Raw genomic sequence first — 22524 nt, 5'->3', positions numbered from 1 at the left:
GCCCTGTGCATGTTACCAAGGGGGCATGCGTCATTTCTCTAGAAACAAAAATAGCCCTACTGTGCAGAGTCAGACACGACTGAGTGACTTTCACTTCACCACTTCACCACTGTGCTTATACTTGTAGAATGATAAAAAAAAAGCATTCAGAAAGAATTTTTATATTTGTAGAACAAATTCAGAAAATGAAGTTAAAATAATAGGGTTATGTGTCATGCCTACCAAAAACATTACGTTTCATTGTAGTCTACATGTTTGAATAACGTGAAAGGCACTGTATGAAAACTTTTTTCAAATGGAAAAAACAATCCAGGGTCGGTAAAGACACAAGGGAACAGCTGGAGGCTCAGAAATGCCCTGCAGGACCTCAGATTTACATACAAGGATTAGCCTGATGTAATCAGAAAGATTTGATGTCTATTTCTCTGCAAACATTTTTAAAAGGGTGCCTTATAATCCATTCCTAACTAATTCGCACCTTTAACTTTCTAGAACAAAAGAATCCTTTTAGCATTTTCTTAATTGTGTCTACTGTGCTACTATCCTCTTCATGCCCAAAGTGGGGCCCCAGTCTTTGGCAGTGTGATACTTCTGGTAAACTTGGTGTTTCCTGCTCCTGTGATATACACCTCCTCTCCTTAGTTGCCTTGACCTCCCAGACGCTGCTCAAAACACGCATGTGCTTTCCTGTGGTTGTGCGTTTTGCAAATGTTGTTCTCGTCTGAATGGTTTCACCCCCACTATTCACTGGGACTCCTACATCCCAATCTCTGAGAATGCTGCACGCGCTTCAGTTGCAGAGCCTGTGTATTCTATAGGGTGATGATTGTCCATTTCCTCCCAGAGTGCGCCGACTTTCCTGGCAGAAACTTTCCTTAACTCCTTTCCCTATCAACGGAGCCTGGCACAGAGTAGGTGCACAATTCATGTTTGTAAAAGAACACATGGCATGATTTGTTGGAATCTTGAGCAGACCAGCCATGAGCTTCTGAGTTTTCAACAGTTTTCTGAAAGATCGCTGAATGGTAATGTTAAAATTCTAGGTGTAACTCTTACATCTCAAAAACTGAGTTGGGGCTTCCCTTCTGGCTCAGTGCTAAAGAATCTGCCTGCCAATGCAGGAAACATGGGTTTGATTCCTGATCCAGGAAGATCACACATGCAGCAGAGCAACTAAGCCCATGCACCACAACTATTGATCATGTGCTCTAGAGCTCGTGCTCCGAAACACAAGAAGCCACCACAATGAGTAGCCCCTGCTCACTGCAACTAGAGAAAAGCCCAAGCAGCAATGAAGACCCAGCACAGTCAAAATAAATTAAAAACAAAGACTGAGTTGACTTCTGTGCATAAATTAAACAAACTCATCCATTCTTGTCTAAGCAGCAAATGCTAATAAGCTCAGAGTTAGAAAATAACATGCTACTTTATGAATTATTGTATGATGATGTGTTTTGGGAATGCTGTCCCTTAAAATGTGGCTGAATTTCCTTTAAAAATGGTTTGATTGCACCTTGGCTGGCTAGCTTGAGGCCACTGTGCTGCACCAATAAATGGGTGCTTTTATTTCTATGCTTTATATTTCTGTGTTATTGTCATGGTTCTTAGTATCAATTCACCACTTAAAGAAAAAAAAAGGTTCTCACCAAACTCTTAGAAAGATGAGTGCTGATAATAAGACAAAGCAGCAAGCCTGAAGTTTTGCAGAAACTCTTTCTTATGAAGGTTAAAGTGCCTGCAACTGTGCTGAGTCATTAATTTTTGAAGCATTTCTTGCCATATTCTCAGAAACCAAACTGTTACCAAAGTTAGATAGTAAGACTTTTAAAGTCAGCAACAGATTTATAGGCATTGAAAGTGACCATGTGGGTGCCAGCAGGTGATGAGAACAAGGTGGTGGGTTCAATGTGGAGGGAGCTGCTGAAATGTCAGGGTTCTGGGCATTCAGCTCTCTGGGTCTCAGCTGTCTCCTCTGAGATGGCCTAGGTGATACGATTCCAACCACCAAGGAAAAGGTGGGTGTCCAGAAATCTGCTCAAGTTTCATTAGCTGTCAAGATGACTGCTAGAACCTTCTGTCTCCAATTATAGCTATCTGGACAACATAGAAAACACCATTTATTTTACAGAGCTGTTTAGAAAAAGGTTTTATTGTTATCTTTCCTTGATAGCTCAGTTGGTAAAGAATTCGCCTGCAATACAGGAGACCTCGGTTTGATTCCTGGGTCAGGAAGATCAGCTGGAGAAGGGATAGGCTACCCACTCCAGTATTCTTGGGCTTCCTTTGTGGCTCAGCTGGTAAAGAATCCGCCCGCCATGTGGGAGACTTGGGTTTGATCCCTGGGTTGGGAAGATCCCCTGGAGAAGGGAAAAGCTACCCACGCCAGTATTCTAGCTTGAAGAATTCCATGGACTACAGTTCATGAGGTCGCAAAGAGTCAGACACAACTGATCAATTTTCACTTCCACTTCCCTTTAACTACCCTTAAAATGGCCAGAGCTGATTGGAGGCTGACTATACTTTTGTTGACGTCATAGAAAGCACACTGATGGCTGCTGGCTTCAGGGATTTCATTCAGAGGGACCCAACCTTCAGTGTCTCTGATCATCATTGAGAACTGCTGCTCAGGACACCTACAAGTGATAACAATCATCGAGAGTATGACACTTGTAAAAGACACAGGAGGTAGTCTATCATTTCAGACCTGGGGGATTTCTTTCTCTCCTGTGGTTGACTTTTTCAATAATCTGCTCATCTTGAATACTCCTGTTAGAGACTGGATGCCAATTTTTAGGTCCTAGGTTTCTCAAACTACCTACAGAGGCCAGGCCTCCATGTGGTCCTTTTATTTCACATGGACCAGAGCATCTGATTCTGTGTCCCATGAAACATGGTGCTGGATAAAGGTGCCCTCTGCTCCAACACATTTGGGAAAACTTGGGTAAGGCAAAGATAAGTTGGCCAACTCAGGACCTCTCTGAGCCTGCAGTATTCACAAAGCACACCAGGGAGGGGATGGTGCAATGTCTGCCATGCTCCGTGGTGCTGGAGCCTTTTGTTCCTAAGGAAAACAATCCCACCTGACTCAGCAGAACACAGTAGAGAATCCAAGGCCTTACCATCCAGAGAGTGGGATGTTCTGCATGTCTGTGATGTGTGTGTGTCCAAGACGACCAAAGAGATACGGACTCCAATCACAAAATCACCTTTGTTCATAGGGCTCATCTAGAGGCTCAACCCAACATCCTTGAAGCTATATTAATCTAACATATTCCTTTAAAACTTAAACAATGTGGTTTGTCCCTCATTTCATGAATGCATAAGGCAGAAATTAACAGAAAAAGTATTATGTGTGTATGTGCATGTGTGTGTATAAACACATGTATTGTATGTGTAATGTTTATAACGCATGTGCTTGTATGCATCTCCATGAAATTAACATCAAGTATTTCCTCAAATAAACATCACTGTAAAACACAATTTCAAGCTTTAGCTAATGTTAAAGAGGTGGAAGAACCATATAAATAATGTTGTTGAGGTCTGTAGGAAGGAAGGGACATATCCGATTTCATACTACGAGCTAGTGTTAGGTTCAGGACTAGACCCCAAGTCCAAGGGTGGTTCGTTTATGCTTAGTAACTAACTAGTGGACTAATGATGAGTCTCAGTAAAAAGGTAGAGGTCTTCAATGCTATCCAACTCTATCAAGCTCATTCTTTTATCTGGATAAGCTCCGAGGGCTCTAAGTCATCATTTCTTTGGAGCCTCAGTTCCCAGTCGGTCCCTTTACTGTCTGCCACCTCAGCACCAGTTTCTCAAGCCAGCACTCTCTGAAGTCCTGGTGCTAATGTCTCTTCCTCTGCTCCCCTCCCCCAGCTTCTCCAATAGTGATAACTAGAAGCACTTCTGTCCTGAGAGCTTCCCATGTACTTTATCTGTCCCCCACTTAGCAAACCTCTCTCTATCTTGTATTTAGTTCTTTACAAACCGATTTTATCTTTCCTCCTGGACTCTAAACTCCTCGAGGGTAAGACCTGTGTCAGATTTATTTTTAATTCCCTCAGCATCTATCACAGTTCCCGGAATGCTGGAGATCTTCAATAAATATTCATTGGATGAATAAATGAATAATGTACAAACATCACGGTCAGGAAAATCTTTGTGGCTATTTGTCATTTTCAATAATGAAACCACCATATCTGTAAGATGGATCTGTTCCTAAATAAAGCTGCAATTTCCTAAGCAGAGTGGATTCAGATCCTGATTTGTGAAAGACAACCATCACGTTGTTTAACTTTGTTAACGTGTAAATGCAAGGAAGAATTTTATGCTTGATAACTGCTTCTCCTTCCACCCCCTTCTCTCTCTCTTTTGGTAACAGATGTCAACCTCGGTTAGATTCAACTCAACTTATTAGTGCATGGCATTTAGCCAAAAGCAATTCACATTTGCAGAAGTGTACTATCACATATGTCTTAATAACAGAAATGTGTTTTTTTTTTTTTAAAAAAATGTATGTGATAAGTCACATATGGTAAAAGAAATCTGCACATCTCTCAGGCCTTATTTCCACAATGAAGCTTGAAGATAATTGCTGCAGAATGTTCACATACAAGTGAAAGTCTCTCTAACACATTAAAGAGGCACAGTTTGAACATACTAATCAAGCTTTGATACTGGCATGGTTCCAATTGACTGATAAGTACAGTAGTATCTCTTGTCCTGATCACTGATCTTAAGAATACACAATTTTGATTCTTATCCTCAGAGGTAATACTGAATGTTTCAAGGTAAAGTCATTAGTGTATCCAGGTACATTATGTGCTTATATTCACTAAGCATATATTTAATTTCTCCTTTGTATGGGGTGTAATTAACATGTACCACCCTCTCCCTATGGTGATGAAAGAAGCTTACAACCATGAAGTTATTAAAAAGAAATTAAACAAGTGGTTGAGAAATAGGGAGGGAGGAGATGAACCTTTACCGAAGAAAATATGCAAACTAAATAATATTGTGAATCATTTACCCTCACTTGAACTGAAAGCTTACCCAGCCTTAGTTAAATCTTGGGAAGTAACAGAATTATAGAAAATGCCTATTGCAAGATATCCATCTACACACAACTTGGAAGATTACCATTACACTGTAGCTATGTATTTACTAGTTTCTGAGGCATCACTGTCCCATGAATGGATCTCATATCCATGATGATCTTCAAAGATCTTGAATTTGGAGTGGTTTCTGTACTCTGAATGAGGATTAGGTGATATATCGGCTGCAGAAAGTCCCGAACACAAGATGAGAGCTCAGTAAATATAGTGCCTACTCAATGTTTTTGGAGAAGGAAATAGCAACCCACTCCACTGTTCCTGCCTGGAAAATCCCATGGACAGAGGAGCCTGGTAGGCTACAGTTCACGGGGTCACAAAGAGTCAGACATGACTGAGCCATTGAGCACTTAGTGTTTCAGAGGGCAAAAAGAGAAAGGTTCATAGTTTAACAGTCACTGTCATAGAAAAGCTTACATGTGCACTTTTGCCTACCTGACTAACCAGAGCAGGGGTCAGCAAACTGTAAAGAGCCAGATAGGAAATATCTTTGGTTTGTTGGTTTGCACAGTCTCAATTCTGCCACTGTAACACAAACAGAGCTACAGACAATTTGGGAAGAAATGAGTGTAGCTGTGTGCCATAAAACTTCTTTTATGGACACTGAAATTTGAATTTAATATAATTTTTACATGTCATGAAATAGTATTCTTTTGAATTTTTTCCCCACCACTTGCCAAACTCTGCACCAATCACACATAATGATCATCTGTACCTATCTGTGTTCATCCTTAGTTGTAAATGATGCCTCTAGATCTCCACTTTTCCAACAAGGCTGAACATTCTTTCCAATGTATGGCCCCACAAATGATTGTGTGTTAATTCTCGTGTACAAGATCAAGCCAATAAGTGGTCAAAGGCAATGCAGTTAGTATAAACCAGAGCATTGTGGTAATATTTAACATGTGGCATGAGTCAGAAGACCTTGAGAGTCCCTTGGACAGCAAGGAGATTGAACAAGTCAATCCTAAAGAAAATCAACCCTGAATGTTCATTGGAAGGACTGATGGTGAAGCTGAAGCTCCAATACTTTGGCCACTTGATGTGAAGAGCTGACTCACTGGAAAGGACCCTGATGCTGGGACAGATTGAGGGCAGGAGTAGAAGGGGATGATGGAAGATGAGATGGTTGGATGGCATCATCTACACAATGGACACGAGCTTGAACAAACTCAGGGAGATGGTGAAGGACAGGGAAGTCTGGCATTCTGCAGTCCATGGGGTCACAGAGTCAGACACAATTTAGCAACTGAACAACATGAGTCAGAACAGATGGACACCTTGCTCAGTTACAACACAAGAGTCCTTCAGTCCTGATGCTCCACTAGGGTCTTAAGCCTCCAGGCTGGATTCCTGAAAGGACTGCTTTCTGGGATACACCCAATTTGTTTACTTGTCTATTAATTCAAAAAACGCATATCAAACCCTAACCCTACTTAGGGTCGCAGTGCATTATGTCTGACAGAGACATATTAGAAAGGGAAAGAGGACCGCCATACACAAAACTTTTTAAAGCCTTGTTTCTGCTCTGCCATCAGGCAGTGTAATTGAACCATTCTCTGAGCTGAGATTCTTGTCCCTGAGCTGAGGTCTTGAAGAAGCCTCTCTTTTTAGAGTCCTCAGATGGTTGTGGCTAGGCAACTGAATTAGGTAGCAGGTATTACATACCAAACACAACAAGACACTCAAACTCACACTGAGAGTGGTTTCTTACTTAATTAGAAGACAATTCTAAACACCTACCAGTTGGTTGTGATTTAGGCTTATTACTAGACAGATTTTCAAATATATTTAAAAATAAAATATTGTTTTATGTTCTATTAGTAATCCTTTGGCTCTTCTACTTTTCCTGCTTTCTCTTTACAACATTCCTTAAAGTGTTAGACATTAGACAGAGTCTGTACTGTGAATTAACCAAACTCATAAAAAATGTAATTATCTGTAGAGTAGAATTCTCACAAGGAACAGACAGAAAACTGGTCCTACTTCCAGGCCATTAGAGTGTAATTAAATGCAGCCCTGTATGTTGCCAGTGGGCTGTCTTGTGCATGCAAGGATGGAGCTTGGGATTTACTTCCTATTGGGCAGGCTTGAACTTGGAGATGTTTGTCCCATTGAGGGCCAGATTTACACTCCTCCAGACCCTGCCCCATCCCTTGTGACCTAGGGCATACATCTGCCTGTGGGTGGACTGGAGGAAGGGGTGCAGTTGGACTGTGGGAAAGAACATCACTAATGGCTCACTGAGGGACTCAAGTTCTGGCCTTGGCCTCATTAGCACCATCCTCTAATCCACGGAGCTTGCCTGCCACAGGCTCGCAGTAGAGAAGCCTTCCAGGCATAGACAGAAAAGAAATCAGGCTGCAGAGACGATTGCACCCCCTATAAAACAACCAGACAACAATTCGGCTACTAAAAATGCTCCCATAGACAACTATAGCAAAATACATCTCCAGACCACAGATAGCCCTCCAGAGGCTACAAAAGGCTGATAAGGAATATTCTGAGGCCTCAGAAAACAAAATTTAAACACAAAGTACAAAAGAAAACCTTTTGAAAAAATGAATCGGAACTTGCATTTAATGGTGTGCTAAACACTACCCTGGTGACTTGGAAAAGTTAATTATTTTTACAAAACACAAGCAGCCCTCTTGTCATTGGCATTAACTGATCCATTCTCCCAGAAACTATTAAAAATCCAATGCACTCCCAACTATATAACTATATATATCCAACCCCATCAATAGTAACATTAAATGTGAATGGATTTAACAATTTAGCCAAAAGGCAGAGACTGCCAGACTGGAGGAAAAAACAAGATTTAACTATATGCCATCCACAGGAGACACACTTTATATTAAAAGCTACAAATTAAAAAAAATAAATCAATGCGCTTCCATTCCTGCATTTGGTATCTACTATAGTGGAAGTTGCCTGACATAAATTAACACGTTGTAGTTCCTAGAGATGTGATGTCACTCGACCCGTAGTAACCCAGCAAATAGAGCCGGTCTTCCCTAGCCCACATGCTGGTGGAATTGGTATGCATCATAACATGGTAATCAGATGTCATGAAGCCAAATGACAAGACAGACATCTTTAATTTGAAAGTCTCCCTTCTGGAGGAGACAGGATGTACTATATTTAAAAGACTGCTGTGCAGCTTGTTTATAATTTAAGAGTGTCTCATAAAATGCCTTGGAAATAGCTCTCTGTTAGCTAGAAAAGCCTTCGGTTAAATATATTTTTATGAGCTTTTCATTAACAGAGTGCCGAGGCCTTGATGCCGAGGTGCCAAAGCTCCCCACGTGGCTGGAAATCACTTGGCACATTTTCAGTCACTTACATCTCTGTCATAGGTCCAAGGTTTGCAATTAAAAATGTAATCTTTTTAGCATGTGCAAAACCCAAAGGCTTGAAGTACTATGCATTGAATATGATTATAATAGTATTTGGCAGCTATTCATGGATGGCACATATTAATTTATGTAAACCAGGCATAACTTGGAGCACTTCCTCATCGGGACCACAGGAAAAATTGAAAAGCTGGTCCTTGCTCATTGAAGGTTTTTTTTTTTTTCTCCCTGCTTGTTTTGGTTTTTGTTTTTAAATTGTCACGAATAGAGATGAACTCAAAATCAAGGTCTCTTTATGACCTTTTTTCACATGCTTGGAGTCCATTCAAATTAACATTTCCAACTAATAAAAAAAAATAACTTACTTCACAGGATTATTCTTAGCTTTTGCCTTTTCAACAGCCTGTGAACAGAAGAAAAAAATGCAATTAGACAACATTAGCAGGCATAATCTTTGCAACTAGTTACCAAAACAATAAGCAATATAAGATGCTCTTCAGAAACGTGAGGAGTTAACCAAGGCAGGCTGCTGGAGATAAGCAGGCCGGAGGCACAGAAAGCAATTTCCCTCTCCTGGGGAGCATGGTTACCGGTCCAAGCACAGCTTTCAGACACAGGCAAGCACAGCCACAGTTGCCTGGGAAGTTCAGCAGTGCCCATGCGAGTGGGTCCTTAGGCTCATGACTCCATCCTCCTCTTCTCATCTTTCCCTTCCATTTTTTTTAAACCTGAGCCCTGTGCTTCTGGAAAACAGAGATCATGAAGAACTCCCCCACTCTACTCCATCCTTTCATGTTCTGGAAAACAGCTCATTTCAAAGGACCACACTGCTGTCCACATGCTGAGACTCAGTTCCATCCTTCCTCCTGACTCCCCTAAATTTCCTGGATGGTTTGCCTTTCTATTTGGTCTGACCATCTGTTGATCACTGTAAAGGGACTGATGACTTACAGAGATCTTGTCTCTTGGGTAAAATAGAAGAGAGACTCTGGTTTATTGTTTCTTTTTTTCTGTGTGTGTGTTTTCAGCTCAAATAAATTGAGATATATACTCACTAAGGAGAGCAGGTCTTTGAAATGGACCTGTGAACTTTGTTTATGCTTGACTTATGACTGAAATTTTAGAATGAAAACTATAAGCTCTCTGTGTTTGTCTGTATGTTTATGTGTCTGTAATTCGGAAAAGTCTTTCCTTCTAATTATGTGAATATGTAATACTTTCCTATCTCTGGATAATACTAACCAATTAGATTTTAAATCCCTTACACTAAAGGAGCTCTATTGTGATTGACTTAGAGATAAGTATTCATATAATTGGCCATTCCCAATACTTCAGAGGAGCTTCCCAGGTGACTCAGTTGGTAAAGAATCTGCCTGCAATGAAGGAGGCAGATGCCGGTTTGATCCCTGGGTCGGGAAGATCCCCTGAAGGAGAAAATGGCAATCCACTCCAGTATTCTTGCCTGGAAAATCCCATGGACAGAGGAGTCTGGCAGGCCACAGTCCATGGGGGTCACAAAGAGTCAGACACGACTGAGCGACCCAGCATGCAGGCACACACACCATATTTTAGAAATATCCTCCTCCTCCGCATGCACCTGCTTGGCTTATGACAGGATGGGGAGGGAAGCACAGAGGGAATGGTCATGGGGACATCTGGGGATTTTTAGATCTAGGACGGGAAACTCTATACCCTGCATTGCTCCAGCCACCTGGTTGCACCTGCCTGGTGATAGCAAGGCCAAAGTACCCATTTCTAAAATCATTTTTATTAGCAGACACCACAAAAAGGCAAGAGCTGACAGACAACTCGGATCAATTTCCTTCCATGGAACCTTTAAGAAAACACACACCAAATCATCGAAATGAGGAAATCTCTGGGCCTCTCGGCCTGCGTCCCTTAGACATGGAGCCTGGTCCCACTTTATTGCTGAACCCATTGATCTGTGTACAGTCCATTTATCATTCATGAAAAGAGCTAGTGATCTTCACAGTATATTAGAAGAAACAACTCAGATCATCTGTCAACAGCCCTCTTATTTCTGTTTCCCTCTCCACAGGGATTGCATCTCCTTCGATTCTTCTGGAATTAAAATGTTGCTAAGCAACACAGCTGGGGGCGCTGATGGCAGAATGGCTACAGTCTATCAAACTGTTTAAGCACCTGGAGGGTTTTAGTGATGATTTTTTTCATACTTCTGTAGCATAATTATGTAATCAGAACAAAACTAGTACTCCCCCAGATTCTTTTAGACTGTAGAAATAACATTCAGAATGGTGAGCGAGGAAGCAGTGGTTCACCAACTTCGGGGTTCTTTGAACCCTTTTAAAAGGTATACACTTGGAGACCTTTATATTTGTGAACCCTGGAGGTGGGTGATGGCTAAGAGATGAAGAGAATACTGTTACAAATTAGAAGGCAGAAGCAACCATGTGTAACAGAGACGATTTATAATCTAACATTGGATTGACATTCTGAGTGACCAGTGCATAAGCATATCGAACCTTTCAATCCATAACAACAACCCAATGCACTTGGAAGCAATTTGTTTGAAATCAATGAAATATTTCCTCAGTTTAGACATTATTGTTGGAAATCCAAGTCCTTTTCTTCTTAAGTCTCAGATTCTATTGCTAGATCAGTTCAGTTCAATCACTCAGTCGTGTCCGACTTTTTGGGACCCCATGGACTGTAGCCTACCAGGCTCCTCTATCCATGGGATTTTCCAGGCAATAGTACTGGAGTGGGTTGCCATTTCCTTTTCCAGGGGATCTTCCCGACCCAGGGATTGAACCCAGGTCTCCCACATTGTAGACAGAGGCTTTACCATCTGAGCCATGAGGGAAGTCCATTGCAAATACCCATTAATATTTGGGTACTTTTTTTCCCCTGGTGGCTTGGAGGGTAAAGAATCTGCCTGCAATGCAGGAGACCCAGGTTTAATCCCTGGGTCAGGAAGATCTCTTGGAGAAGGAAATGACAACCCATTCCAGTATTCTTGCTTGGAGAATTCCATGGACAGAGGAGTCTGGTGGCTACAGTCCATGGGGTTGCAAAGAGTCAGACATGACTGAGCGACGAACACTTTCACTTTTCACTTTGGCTTGATAGGCAAAAGTTATTTTCTCACCACCTGTGCCTAAGGTTGAATTTTCGCAAATGGTGGAATCATAAGAAAGTGAGGGAATGAGGTAACAGGTGAAAATGAGGAAACAAGGAGAGTGTCTGTCTGGCCCGTCATCCCTCACAGGTGTTTAGGATATGAATGCCTATCTCTGAGCAATCCCTTAAAGGGTGCTGAAAGGAAGAGCCAGTTTCTGGCAAGGAGTCCGGGCAAGACCTTGACCATCACTACAGAATGTAGCCAGGCTGCATACCGACGTCTGCCTTTTCTACCACATTTTCTCTCCCAGTCCCAGCTGGTGGAATAAGACAGGGCAGTAGGCTGAAGACAAGCCATTGTGGGAATAGCATGAATCTACTTTTCTGAATCCCTTAAAATCCAAACTAATCTGTTCCTGAAGAAGAAAGGTTACCATGAAATAATGGGCATGGGGTTCCAGTGGTTTTCCTTTTTTATTACTATCATTTTGGCCGTGCCATGGGGCATTCGGGATCTTAGTTCCCTGACCTGGGATGGAACCTGCACCCCCTGCAGTGGACTGTCAGGGAAGTCCCTGTGGTTTCCTTTTAAAGCAAGCTAGATGTGATGGGCTGAGCATGCCACTGGCAGGAGATGGGAAGGAGAGAAATCAAAGTGACATTGCTTAACCTAGCTTTGATTCCGTGACATGCTTTTGAAAATGTCCTCTCTTCTCTGTGCATCAGGACTTTCAATTAGACCCAGTTATTTCCCTCTGATCAGGAGGTACATAATCATGTTCAAGGCCAGTCTCTTTGAAACATATGTCTTTTTATATAGCCATTATAGGAAAATAACTTCATTCAAATTAATTTTTTCTGGGTTGCTTGGCTATTGATGGAAAATATCTATGCTCAGAGGTTCCCCCGCCCTCCTTTGGAATTTAACCCAGGATCATTTCAGAGTCCCCACAGCTCTAGTCAGATGCTCTCCTGTCATCTTCCCATGTGCTCATCTCCAAACGATATGGTTGCAGGGAATGTCTGCCAGGCACGAGAAACAGCTCACTATTTGTGTTCTCCACTTTCACTGTATTTTGACTTTGTTTTATATATAATATAAGGAATTCTTAAGAGACTACAAAGAAAAATTAAGTGAATTATTTGAGTGCAAAATATACATTAATACTTTAAGGCAAATAAAAATATTTTAAGGGAAAATAATTAAGTCTACAAAATATACAAGGAGAAAATTCCTTTTTTGAAATCTTGGGACAGGAAAAGACAATCCCAAGTTCCAGACACATGTTTGGGAATGTGAGACGCTGGAAAAGGAGGGAAGTCAAAGTGAAATGATACAGCGTTAAGTCAGTGAGCATTAAGAGGGTTACATATTGGGATTAGAGCTAATTTTGAGTTTAAAAACATACATTAAAGTAATTTAAACTGATTGGAAAGTGGAGGTTAGATAGCTAACATGCTGCTTTAATTTGTAATGTCTATATGCTTTTTAAAATCTATATTCTACTTATTTGGTGTCATGTTTCCCCAACATGATACTTATCTTTCCATCAAGGAAGTTCTAGCCTAAGATAGGATGATAAATTAAGATGTTAAAAACCATAGTCCAATATGGTGCAATGAGAGGCAATGAGCTATATGTGGAAAGAATGCTGTGCTAGAAATCCACAAACCTGGGTTCTATTACCAGGTTCCCCATTTCCTAATCATGACATTTCCATCATCATGACATTAGTGATGCAGCTAACACCAGTGAACCTCAGTTTCCTCATCTTAAAAATGAAGACCATCATTCCCGCCCTGTCTACACCAAGAGTGGTTGTTAGTAGCCAGCATCAATGACAGTGTTCTAGAAAGCACAGCATACTAAGCAAAAAGGTGCATCTTGATTGTGACTGCATTCCACACAGGTATCGGTGCATACATTTTTATTTTAACTGAACTATAGTTGATTTACAATGTTGTCTTAGTTTCAGGTGGACAGTAAAGTGGTTTGGATACATATTATTTTCAGATATTCTTTCATTATAGTTTATCACAGGATATTGCATAGACTTCCCTGTGCTACACAGCAGGTCCTTGTTGTTCACCTATTTTATATCCAGCAGTGTGTATTTGTTCATCTCGAACTCCTTTTTTATCCCTCTCATGGATTCATATCTTTTTTACAGCCAGAGAGTTGATGGGCTTTCTGACCACTGACCAGGTTGCAGTATCAAATCTATGCAGTTAATCCAACTAGGATTATAGAAACCATTCTGCTCCTCTCTCCATATCAGGAGTAGTTCTGGGGTGAACAGAATGCTTCTGTCTGCAAAGTCCTACTTGAGAAAGACTTTGATGTGTTTAGATCCTGCCAGACCTAGCCCAGCAGGAGAGAGGGCCCCCTACCTTCATATAGGCCTCTGAACCTTGCTGGGGTTCATGTTGGTGGTAGAGAGGTCAAGACCCCTGAGGTGCTCTGGGGGCACAAGTGCATGCCAATCCCCTCACTCTCTCTTCCCCTACAAGGAAGCCTAGAAAGCATCATTCTTTTCCAGATGACCCTTCCTTTAGCTGTCCTTCCTCTCATGGGCTTCCCTGCTAGCTCAGTTGGTAAAGAATCCGCCTGCAACACAGGAGATCCTGGTTCAATTCCTGGGTCAGGAAGATCCACTGGAGAAGGGATAGGCTACCCACTCCAGTATTCTTGGGCTTCCTTGGTAGCTCAGCTGGTAAAGAATTGGACTGCGATGTGGGAGACCTGGGTTTGATCCCTGGGTTGGAAAGACCCCCTGGAGGAGGGAAAGGCTACCCACTCCCAGGATTCTGGCCTGAAGATTTTCATGGACTGTATAGTCCATCAGGTCGCAAACAGTCAGATACGACTGAGCAACGTTCACTTTCACTTTCCTTTCATACCTTACTCCATCAGGACGGCTCTTTGCTTTTGCACTAACATTTGACCCTGAGGTTGGGAAGCTCCAGAGATGAACTTCCTCCATGATATAGGAGCTCAAGAAATTATATTCCCAGGGAGAAGAACTTGTCTCCTTCCAAGGAGTGCTCATAAGCTAATTCTTCCATCATTACCAGTGTTGTACTCTTGGTGGTATCCTGCCAAGCAGCAAATTTATTTCCTCAGGAGGGATGATGTGGCTAAGGACATGCTTAAGTTGCTCCCTCATTAAATCTAACTTGCTAAAAAGAATGGCCTTTTCTCTCTGTGAGGTAGAGAATCCTTTTGCTGCACCAAACCTGAAGTGACTCAAGGACCACACTGAATTATGTGAACCATCAAATGTAGTTCTCATGAAAAAATAGAGAAAAGGAAAGAAAAAGGAAGGAAGGAAGGTGGCTCTCTATTTAGTCCCATCCTCCTGTGTAGAGAGAACATCATATTTCTTTAGGGAGACAAATCTACCTAGAAAGCACTTAGGAAACTTGCTAGTCATCTTCTATATACTGATTTAACTTTGTAAAAATTCTTTGGTAAGGTAATTCTGCCCTGCTTATTATATATCATGATGTGTTATTCTAGTCCAATAGACATGTATATTATATTCACAAAAATATTTAGAGAATCTTTTGGGGCTTTTAAGAAGTATGACCTGAACATTTATATCCAGACTTATGCCATTATACTCCCTGAGACTGACAGAAAACGAACTTAGTGCAGTATGTTTCCTGTTCGTTGAGACTGTCAAAGTGAGCACACAGAAGGCCTAGAGCGATTGAAGCCATGGATTCATTTTGCAAGGCTACAGGGTTGGGGACTGCTTATCTTCTTAATCAATAACCATATTGTCAGTCAAGCATAAAATGTGATTCTATTACTATTGCTCTACATGCCTTTTACATTCCCTGTTTATATGTTTTTTTTTTTTTTTACTAGCAGATACACCCAAGTTGAGTCTATATAATACACTTCTTGATAAAAAAAATGAAAAGTCAACCATTCAGATAATTTCAAGTAACTGGATATTAGACTTTATGGAAAAAAGAGAGACGAGCAGTCAACTGCATTGGCTTTCTGTTTCTATGTTTTATCTTTAACTTTTCATGGGGCTGCTCTGCGAGACCTAGCCATACTTTCATCTAATGGCATGTATTGGTAAATTGAATTGATTGCCTAAGTTCAGAAGAGAAACTCCTCTATGAACAAATGAACTCACCATTAGGGTATTCAGATAGTCAAAAATCAATACCTACAGAATTGGTTAAATCAATTAAAGAGACATATCCTGAGAGCACTTGCCCAAATATAAAAATGATTTGCTTAATTATAGCATTTAAATAGAGTTCACTGGAATGAGTGAAACAGCAAGAGGCTTACATCATATCCTATAGGCTGAGGTATCAGCTGGCAGCACGCACACACAGTCAGGATTGCAGCTGAAGAGGAGAAAATGGCACTCAGCATTTCACAACACCTGGACGCCTGCCTGAATTTCTGACACTACACCCAGGTATGGCAACACATCTTCCCTAGCTTTGGAGTATCAGGCTTCTCCCATTTTAATTTAATCCATTAAAAATTTAATTATTTGTTTACTTTGGCTTGCTGGGTCTTCATTGCTTTGCGGGCCTTCTCTAGTTGCAACGAGTAGGGGCTACTCTCTAGTTGTGGTGCTCAGGCTTCTCACTTCAGTGGCTTCTCTTGTTGTGGATCACACACCCTAGGCACTCAGGCTTCAAAAGCTGCAGTTCCCAGGGTCTAGAACCCAGGCTCAGTAGTTGCAGCTCATGGGCTTAGTTGCTCTGCAGCATGTGCAATCCTCCTCGACCAGGGATTGAACCTGTGTCTCTCCTGCACTGGCAGGTGGATTCATTACCACTGAGCCATTGGGGAAGCCCTAATTCATTGTTTTTGATGCATATAAAAGGCAGGCCTGTGCTGGACATGATGGGTGCAGAATTCAAATTTTGACAGGCAGATACTGGAAGAAATTTGTTTCAGGTATGTGGCACCTAATAGCCACTCAATAAACACAGACTGGGTAAAAGATCTGGGTCTGATTGTGGAGTCTGAGAGCCTGACTGCTCTGGGTATGAGAGAGTGCCAATAGGTACCCAACTCTGTGCAGAGGAGAAAAGAGCAAAAGCTGGGCTCCAGGATCACATGTATCTGGATCCATCCTGCAACTGTCCACGAGGCTCAACTTCACACCCTAGTGAAGAGGGAATGCAGAGCAGACTGGACAGGGTACATGTCCATTCCTTCTTCACTCTTCTTACAGCTATGGCCTCATTGGAGACCTCTTATTTCTCATCAGGACAATAGCTCTGGCCTCTTCTTTGGGCCACTGGTATCCTTATCTTTATCCCATTGTATGTTCCCCTTTGGTCATGAATCCTTCATGGCTTCCCAAGTCTCACTGAATTCTTGATCATCTTCACCCTCTCATGACCCTGCCAAACACCAGTTGAATAGAGGCCTCATAGCGGGTCCTACCTGTCCTTACATGTGTATTTCACCAACAGGGCAACCTCCTCAGGCAACAGGGCAGGAGTTTTTTTTGAGCATCTTGTCCAAAGATGATGTGATAACATAATTCAAAAATGCCAGCATTCCATGAAACCTTGCTCCCTCCAGGCTCGCTCTTTTGCTGGATATAAAACCCTTCAGTAAGATTCACTTGTCAACTGGAAATTTTGTTTATAACTTAAGTTTTGGTAATATTGTAACTTCATGAAAAATGCACTGTTTTCGGTGAAGAAGCACATTTCACTCCTGAGTCATCTATTGACACTAATCATTCTCTAAGTGGAGTAAATATGGAGACACGAGGCAGAGCATCTCAGTGTTGGCTTCTTTATTCTCCATATTAGAAGGGCCAAGGTAAGTGGCATTTGATTACTCTGTTCTCCTGAGGTTTGTGGATTTGAAAATTCAATTTTCTTTCCTCTAGCCAATCGAAGCCCTCTCGCCCTGATACTAAGAAGGCCCCCCTCACAAAATGACCTGTGTCCTTTGCTGGGAGACAATCGAGACCTAATAGAGGCTCTCTCCTTACTCTGTGTGACCAAGGAAATGGGAAGCATATTTTTAGTGCATAGAAGTACTCAATAATATGTTTTCCAAAACCTACATGGGAATGAGTACTGATGATGCATTTTCAGTACTAGCATACTAGCCTGTTCAGGCTTTCTGTCCCTTTAGAGTGTATTCTACTCTGGGCAAGATGCTACAGCCATTTTTATTATCAATCTGTATTAGAAAACTCAGTAATGTTTCCACTCGAGTTTCTCCTTTTTTCTCATACTACAACCACACTCACAATGCACTGACACCAGACGTGTGTGGGCTCATCCCATACCAAGTACATTTCTGCAACACCAGCTGGGTATTCTACCATGTAACTCAGTTCTGACACTGTCTCTACCTGGAAAGCTAATCACATACAACCAGTGAAGGGCTCAGTCTCATGAGACTGCCTCCCCCCACCTCAGGTACCAGTTGCCAGCCCAAGTTGTCACCTGTGCTTCTGATCAATCGGCTTAGACACCAGAGGTTCCAATGGCCCCCTCCTTGGGTTTGATTAATTTGCTAGAGTGGCTTAGAGAACACAGGGAAACAGTGACTTATGTTTACCAGTTCATTAAAGGATATGACAAAGGATACAGATGAACAGAGAGATGAAGAGAGACATAGGGTGAAGTCTAGGAGGATCCCACAGGTAGGAGCTTTTATCCCTCTGGCATTGGGGCATGTCACACTTCATGTACATGGATGTGTTCATGCACCTGGAAAGTTTCTGAATCCCACTGTTGTTGTTTAGTTGCTCAGTTGTGTTCGAGTCTTTGTGACCCCATGGACTGTAACCCACCAGGTTCCTCTGTCCATGGGATTACCCCAGCAAGAATACTAGAATGGGTTGCGATTTCTTCCACCAGAGGATCTTCCAAATACAGGGATTGAACCCATCTCCTGCACTGCAGGTGGATTCTTTACCCCTGAGCCACAGGGGAAGCCCTCTGAATCCCACACTACTGGGATTTTTTGGAGGCTCCCTCACATAGACGTGAGTGACTACTGACTTTGTTTCTAGCCCCTCTCCCCTCTGTAGAGAATGGAAGGGTAGGGCTGGAAATTCCAAGCTTCCAATCATGGCTTGGCTTCTCTGGTGACCACAGTCCAGGAGCCCACACAGAGTCATCTCATTAGAATAAAAGATGTCCCTATCACCCAGAGAGCAAATATTAGAACAAAAGATGCTCCTATCAGTCTTATTACTTAAGAAATTACAAGGAATTCAGGAGCTCTGTACCGGGAACCTGGGGTGGAGACCACTATGTATTAATATATTTTCTATTACCTCACAGTACAACTGACTTCTCCATGCCTCAGTGTCCTTGTTGGCTGGAGTAAGGACTCTCCATGACCATTTTAAGGTCTGGTATTCTATATTTTAATATACAAAACTATTCTATTCCAATATATATATACACACACATATACATACATGTATGATTCAGGGATAAATATGGAATCTCCATTATGTAGTTCACCACCATTAGCAAGAAATAAGATCTATTAGCAAGTTTATAAATGTTTATATCTAATGTTTCAGAGATTCCTGGGAACTCCTTCATGACGCATAGGCTACACCATACATTTGGAAAGGTCTGCTGTCCTTACCTGCCCATCCCCTTGAAGTTTGAATCCTTAACCTGGGATTGATAGCTAATCTCAAATTTGGATACATGTTCTGTGTGTTTACAGTGCTTATGCTCTTTGCTCTGGCTAAAGAAATAGAAAAAAATAAATACACCTGCTTAAGAAGAAGACAGATTCTGCTTTCCATTCACGACAAGGTCCTTGGGTGTTTGCAGCCTGCCTGGTTGATTTTCCAGCAGATGGCATATATTTGGGGGGACAGAATAAAGCATTCCTAGGCCCTAAACCAAAGCCCCAGTACACTTTTCCAAGCCAGCAGCTAAATTTGAAAATCTTACATTGTCAGTGTGGCCAAAAGTTTTATTACTGGAGGCATCCATATCACTCTAATAGATGCTAGAACTACCAAAACTTAGGAACACATGGTACACTGCCTGGGGGCTGATAATTGATGACTAAGTCCGAACATTCAGCCATGGATTTGGGACCCAACTGGGGCAATGAAAGGGCCTAAGGAAAAGACCAAGCTTGGACCAAACAGAGAGTGAAGGTGAGAGTAGTGAGAGGACCAATGCGACCCAGCCACTTCCTTCAGCCCAGCCCAGTCCAGCCACTTCCTTCCCAGCCCAGCCTAGGCAGTGACAAGAGTAACACGGTGCTGTTCTTTCCAGCACTTTGATTCACACAGACTTCATGATCCTCAGCTTTCTGTAGGTGGCTGTTATTCCTCTGCCACCCTCTCTACAGAGGTAGATAGGTGTTATGTGTTCTTTGTGGACAAAAGGCTGTGGTCATTCATGTCCTACAGGAGAGTTATTGTTTCTGAAACAACAGACGGTACCCATTTTTGTTTCCACTTGGACCTTGGGGGAACCTTACCAATCCTTGGGGGAATCCTTACCAATGTCTGATGTACAGTCACGGTGAGAAAATGTTCAGCTAAGCAAAACAGCCATTGGGTTTGCCATGGAAATGTGCATAGATGGACAATTCATACGTGGTCATGGACATTAGTCAGGATTGGGTCATCAGTGGTGATGGACATTTAACACGTGTGAAAACGTTATGCTCCTCTGCATCTCTGAGTGCTCAAAGCATTGTATGGCGATTACAATAAAAAGACAATCTATGGAGATTACAAGTCAAAATATTTCGTACTAAATGTAGAAGACCTAATTATAATGAAAAAATTCAGCAGGTTTCTAAACAGTCACAGACTTGCCTGCAGCATATTAAAAATCACATCATACAAGCCCTAAGCAGTTTCTTATTAATCTAGTCTCTATGCTAATACAGCCAAATGGGAAACACAATCTTGGGAATATGAAGGCCAATGTTATTCTATTAACCTTATATGTTATCCTATTTACTTTCCTGTCTTTAATGAATAAATTAAAATATCTTCTCATTCTCTAATTGCTGGAGAGTTAGAGTATGACAACGTATGGATTTTATTCTGCTACCTTCTGCAGCCTGAACAGCCTGAATGCCCTCATTTTGCATGGGATTTCAATGAAAGGCAATGACAGATAAACTGTTTACATTAAAAGACTCTATCAAAGTTATTTTGCACCTGGTTTCCTCCTAATCCATCTGCTGTTTCTATAGCTCTGACAGGCTGATCTTTCTTGCTGTGGGTGCCACATTGATGTCATTATGGAAGAGGCCTTCCCCAGCCTTTCTGCGTATAACAAAGTAAATGGAAATGCAGAGAAATCTTGGGGAGGTAACAACTTGTTCAGCATGATAAGGGAAGAACTGTGGCTAAAAAATCGGAACCATTACAGCAGGGTAGAGTATCTGTTGTCACAACGAATGAATTCACTATAGCACGTCAGGGGCCAGCTGAGAGCGGCAGTAAAATGTATGCCTCCCACCCTTTCCATTAGCAAGCTTTAATCAGAAAAGCAGGCTTGAATTTAACTTGGTCGCTAGGTTTGGAAAGTTCAATATACATCACAGGTGCAAGGAACACATCTCAAATCTCCCAGAATGTTCAGGTTTTCTGCTCCCATGTAAATCATTTTATGTGCAATTACCAAATAACAGTGGGCTTCACAGGTGGCTGATTCCCTGGTGGCTCAGATGGTCAAGAGTCTGCCTGCAATTCAGGAGACCTGGGTTCGACTCCTGGGACAGGAAGATCTCCTGGAGAAGGAAATGGCAACCTGCTCCAGTAATCTTGCCTGGAAAATCCCATGGATGGAGGAGCCTGGCAGGCTATGGTCCATGAGGTCACAAAATGTCGGACACAACTGAACGACTTCACTTTAACTTCCCAGGCAGCCCTAGTGGTAAAGAATTCGCCCACCAATGCAGGAGACCTAAGAGATGTGGGTTCGATCTCTGGGTCGGGAAGATCACCTGGAGAAGGGAATGGCTATCCACTCCAGTATTCTTGCCTGGGAAATCCCAAGGACAGAGTCCACGGGGCCGCAAAGAGTCGGACACAACTGACACAACACGCATGCATCAAATAACAAACTACTCAGTGAACGGGCCCCATAAGAACAGAAACAAACAAAAACAAATCCAGTATAACACCCAAACTGGTGTCAAGAAACTGGATTAAAAACAAGCTGTTTTGTGTCTGTGAGGTAATTAGTGATCTTCAGATGAAAAGTAAAATTATGAAGTGGAGGAGAAGAGCTTCAGGACAATATTTTTCTGTAAATGTTAACAGGCTTGAGGTGCAGCTCTGTTATTAGCATCTGTTGAAAAGTCCACACATCCCCAGTTACATGCTTTGAATTGAGTACCACATTTCTAAGGGCAATCCCTAGGAAGAAAAAGAAAGAAGATTGGTTTAAATAAAATTGGGTACATCGGAGCTACTTACAATAATGTGTCCAGACACAACTCATTAGAATGTCTTTGTGCTCAGAGCAAATTGAAATTGTTCAGTTCTGTTTTTAAAGCACCAACACACCACTCCAAGCTTTATCTAGAGTCCTTTAGCTGAGCCTGCCACTAATTGAACACTTCCAGCCATAGTACCCATTTTCTGAATTTCTAACTGGGTTAAATGAACTCACCTAAAGTTTCAGTCTCATTCACATTAATCTTTAAGATGGTATTAATATTAAAATTCTCTAAAGGTTGTTTCTAACAATACCTATTTATTTTATGGCTTTTGTAATGCTAAACTCTGATGCTGCTAATGTCAATCGGAGATGATTAGGTCACAAGACAACCATGCCCAGATCTAACCTGGCATCAAAACCCAAGTATCACAGACCATCCTACTGCCAGAGTTTAACAGATATTACATGCTTCGAGCTGCATAAATCAATCATCAGGATAACATTCAAAGAAACATCAAGAAAGTATTTACCCACTTCTATGAATATGTACC

General features: G+C 41.8%; 1 protein-coding gene across 8 annotated transcripts in view; it reads right to left on the bottom strand.

The window, feature by feature from the left end:
- AFF2 (ALF transcription elongation factor 2) overlaps positions 1–22524 on the bottom strand; it is a 538050-nt gene that overhangs the window by 96933 nt on the left and 418593 nt on the right. For all 8 annotated transcript variants that reach the window (XM_061135862.1, XM_061135864.1, XM_061135865.1 and 5 more), the window contains one exon: positions 8833–8870. In XM_061135862.1, the coding sequence (XP_060991845.1) occupies positions 8833–8870 (38 nt within the window). The remainder of the gene's footprint in view (positions 1–8832; positions 8871–22524) is intronic.

Source organism: Dama dama, chromosome X, assembly GCF_033118175.1.
Source record: "Dama dama isolate Ldn47 chromosome X, ASM3311817v1, whole genome shotgun sequence".
NCBI lineage: Eukaryota > Metazoa > Chordata > Mammalia > Artiodactyla > Cervidae > Dama > Dama dama.
The sequence above is the reverse complement of the archived record's forward strand: the minus strand, read 5'-3'. Positions and strand labels throughout refer to the sequence as shown.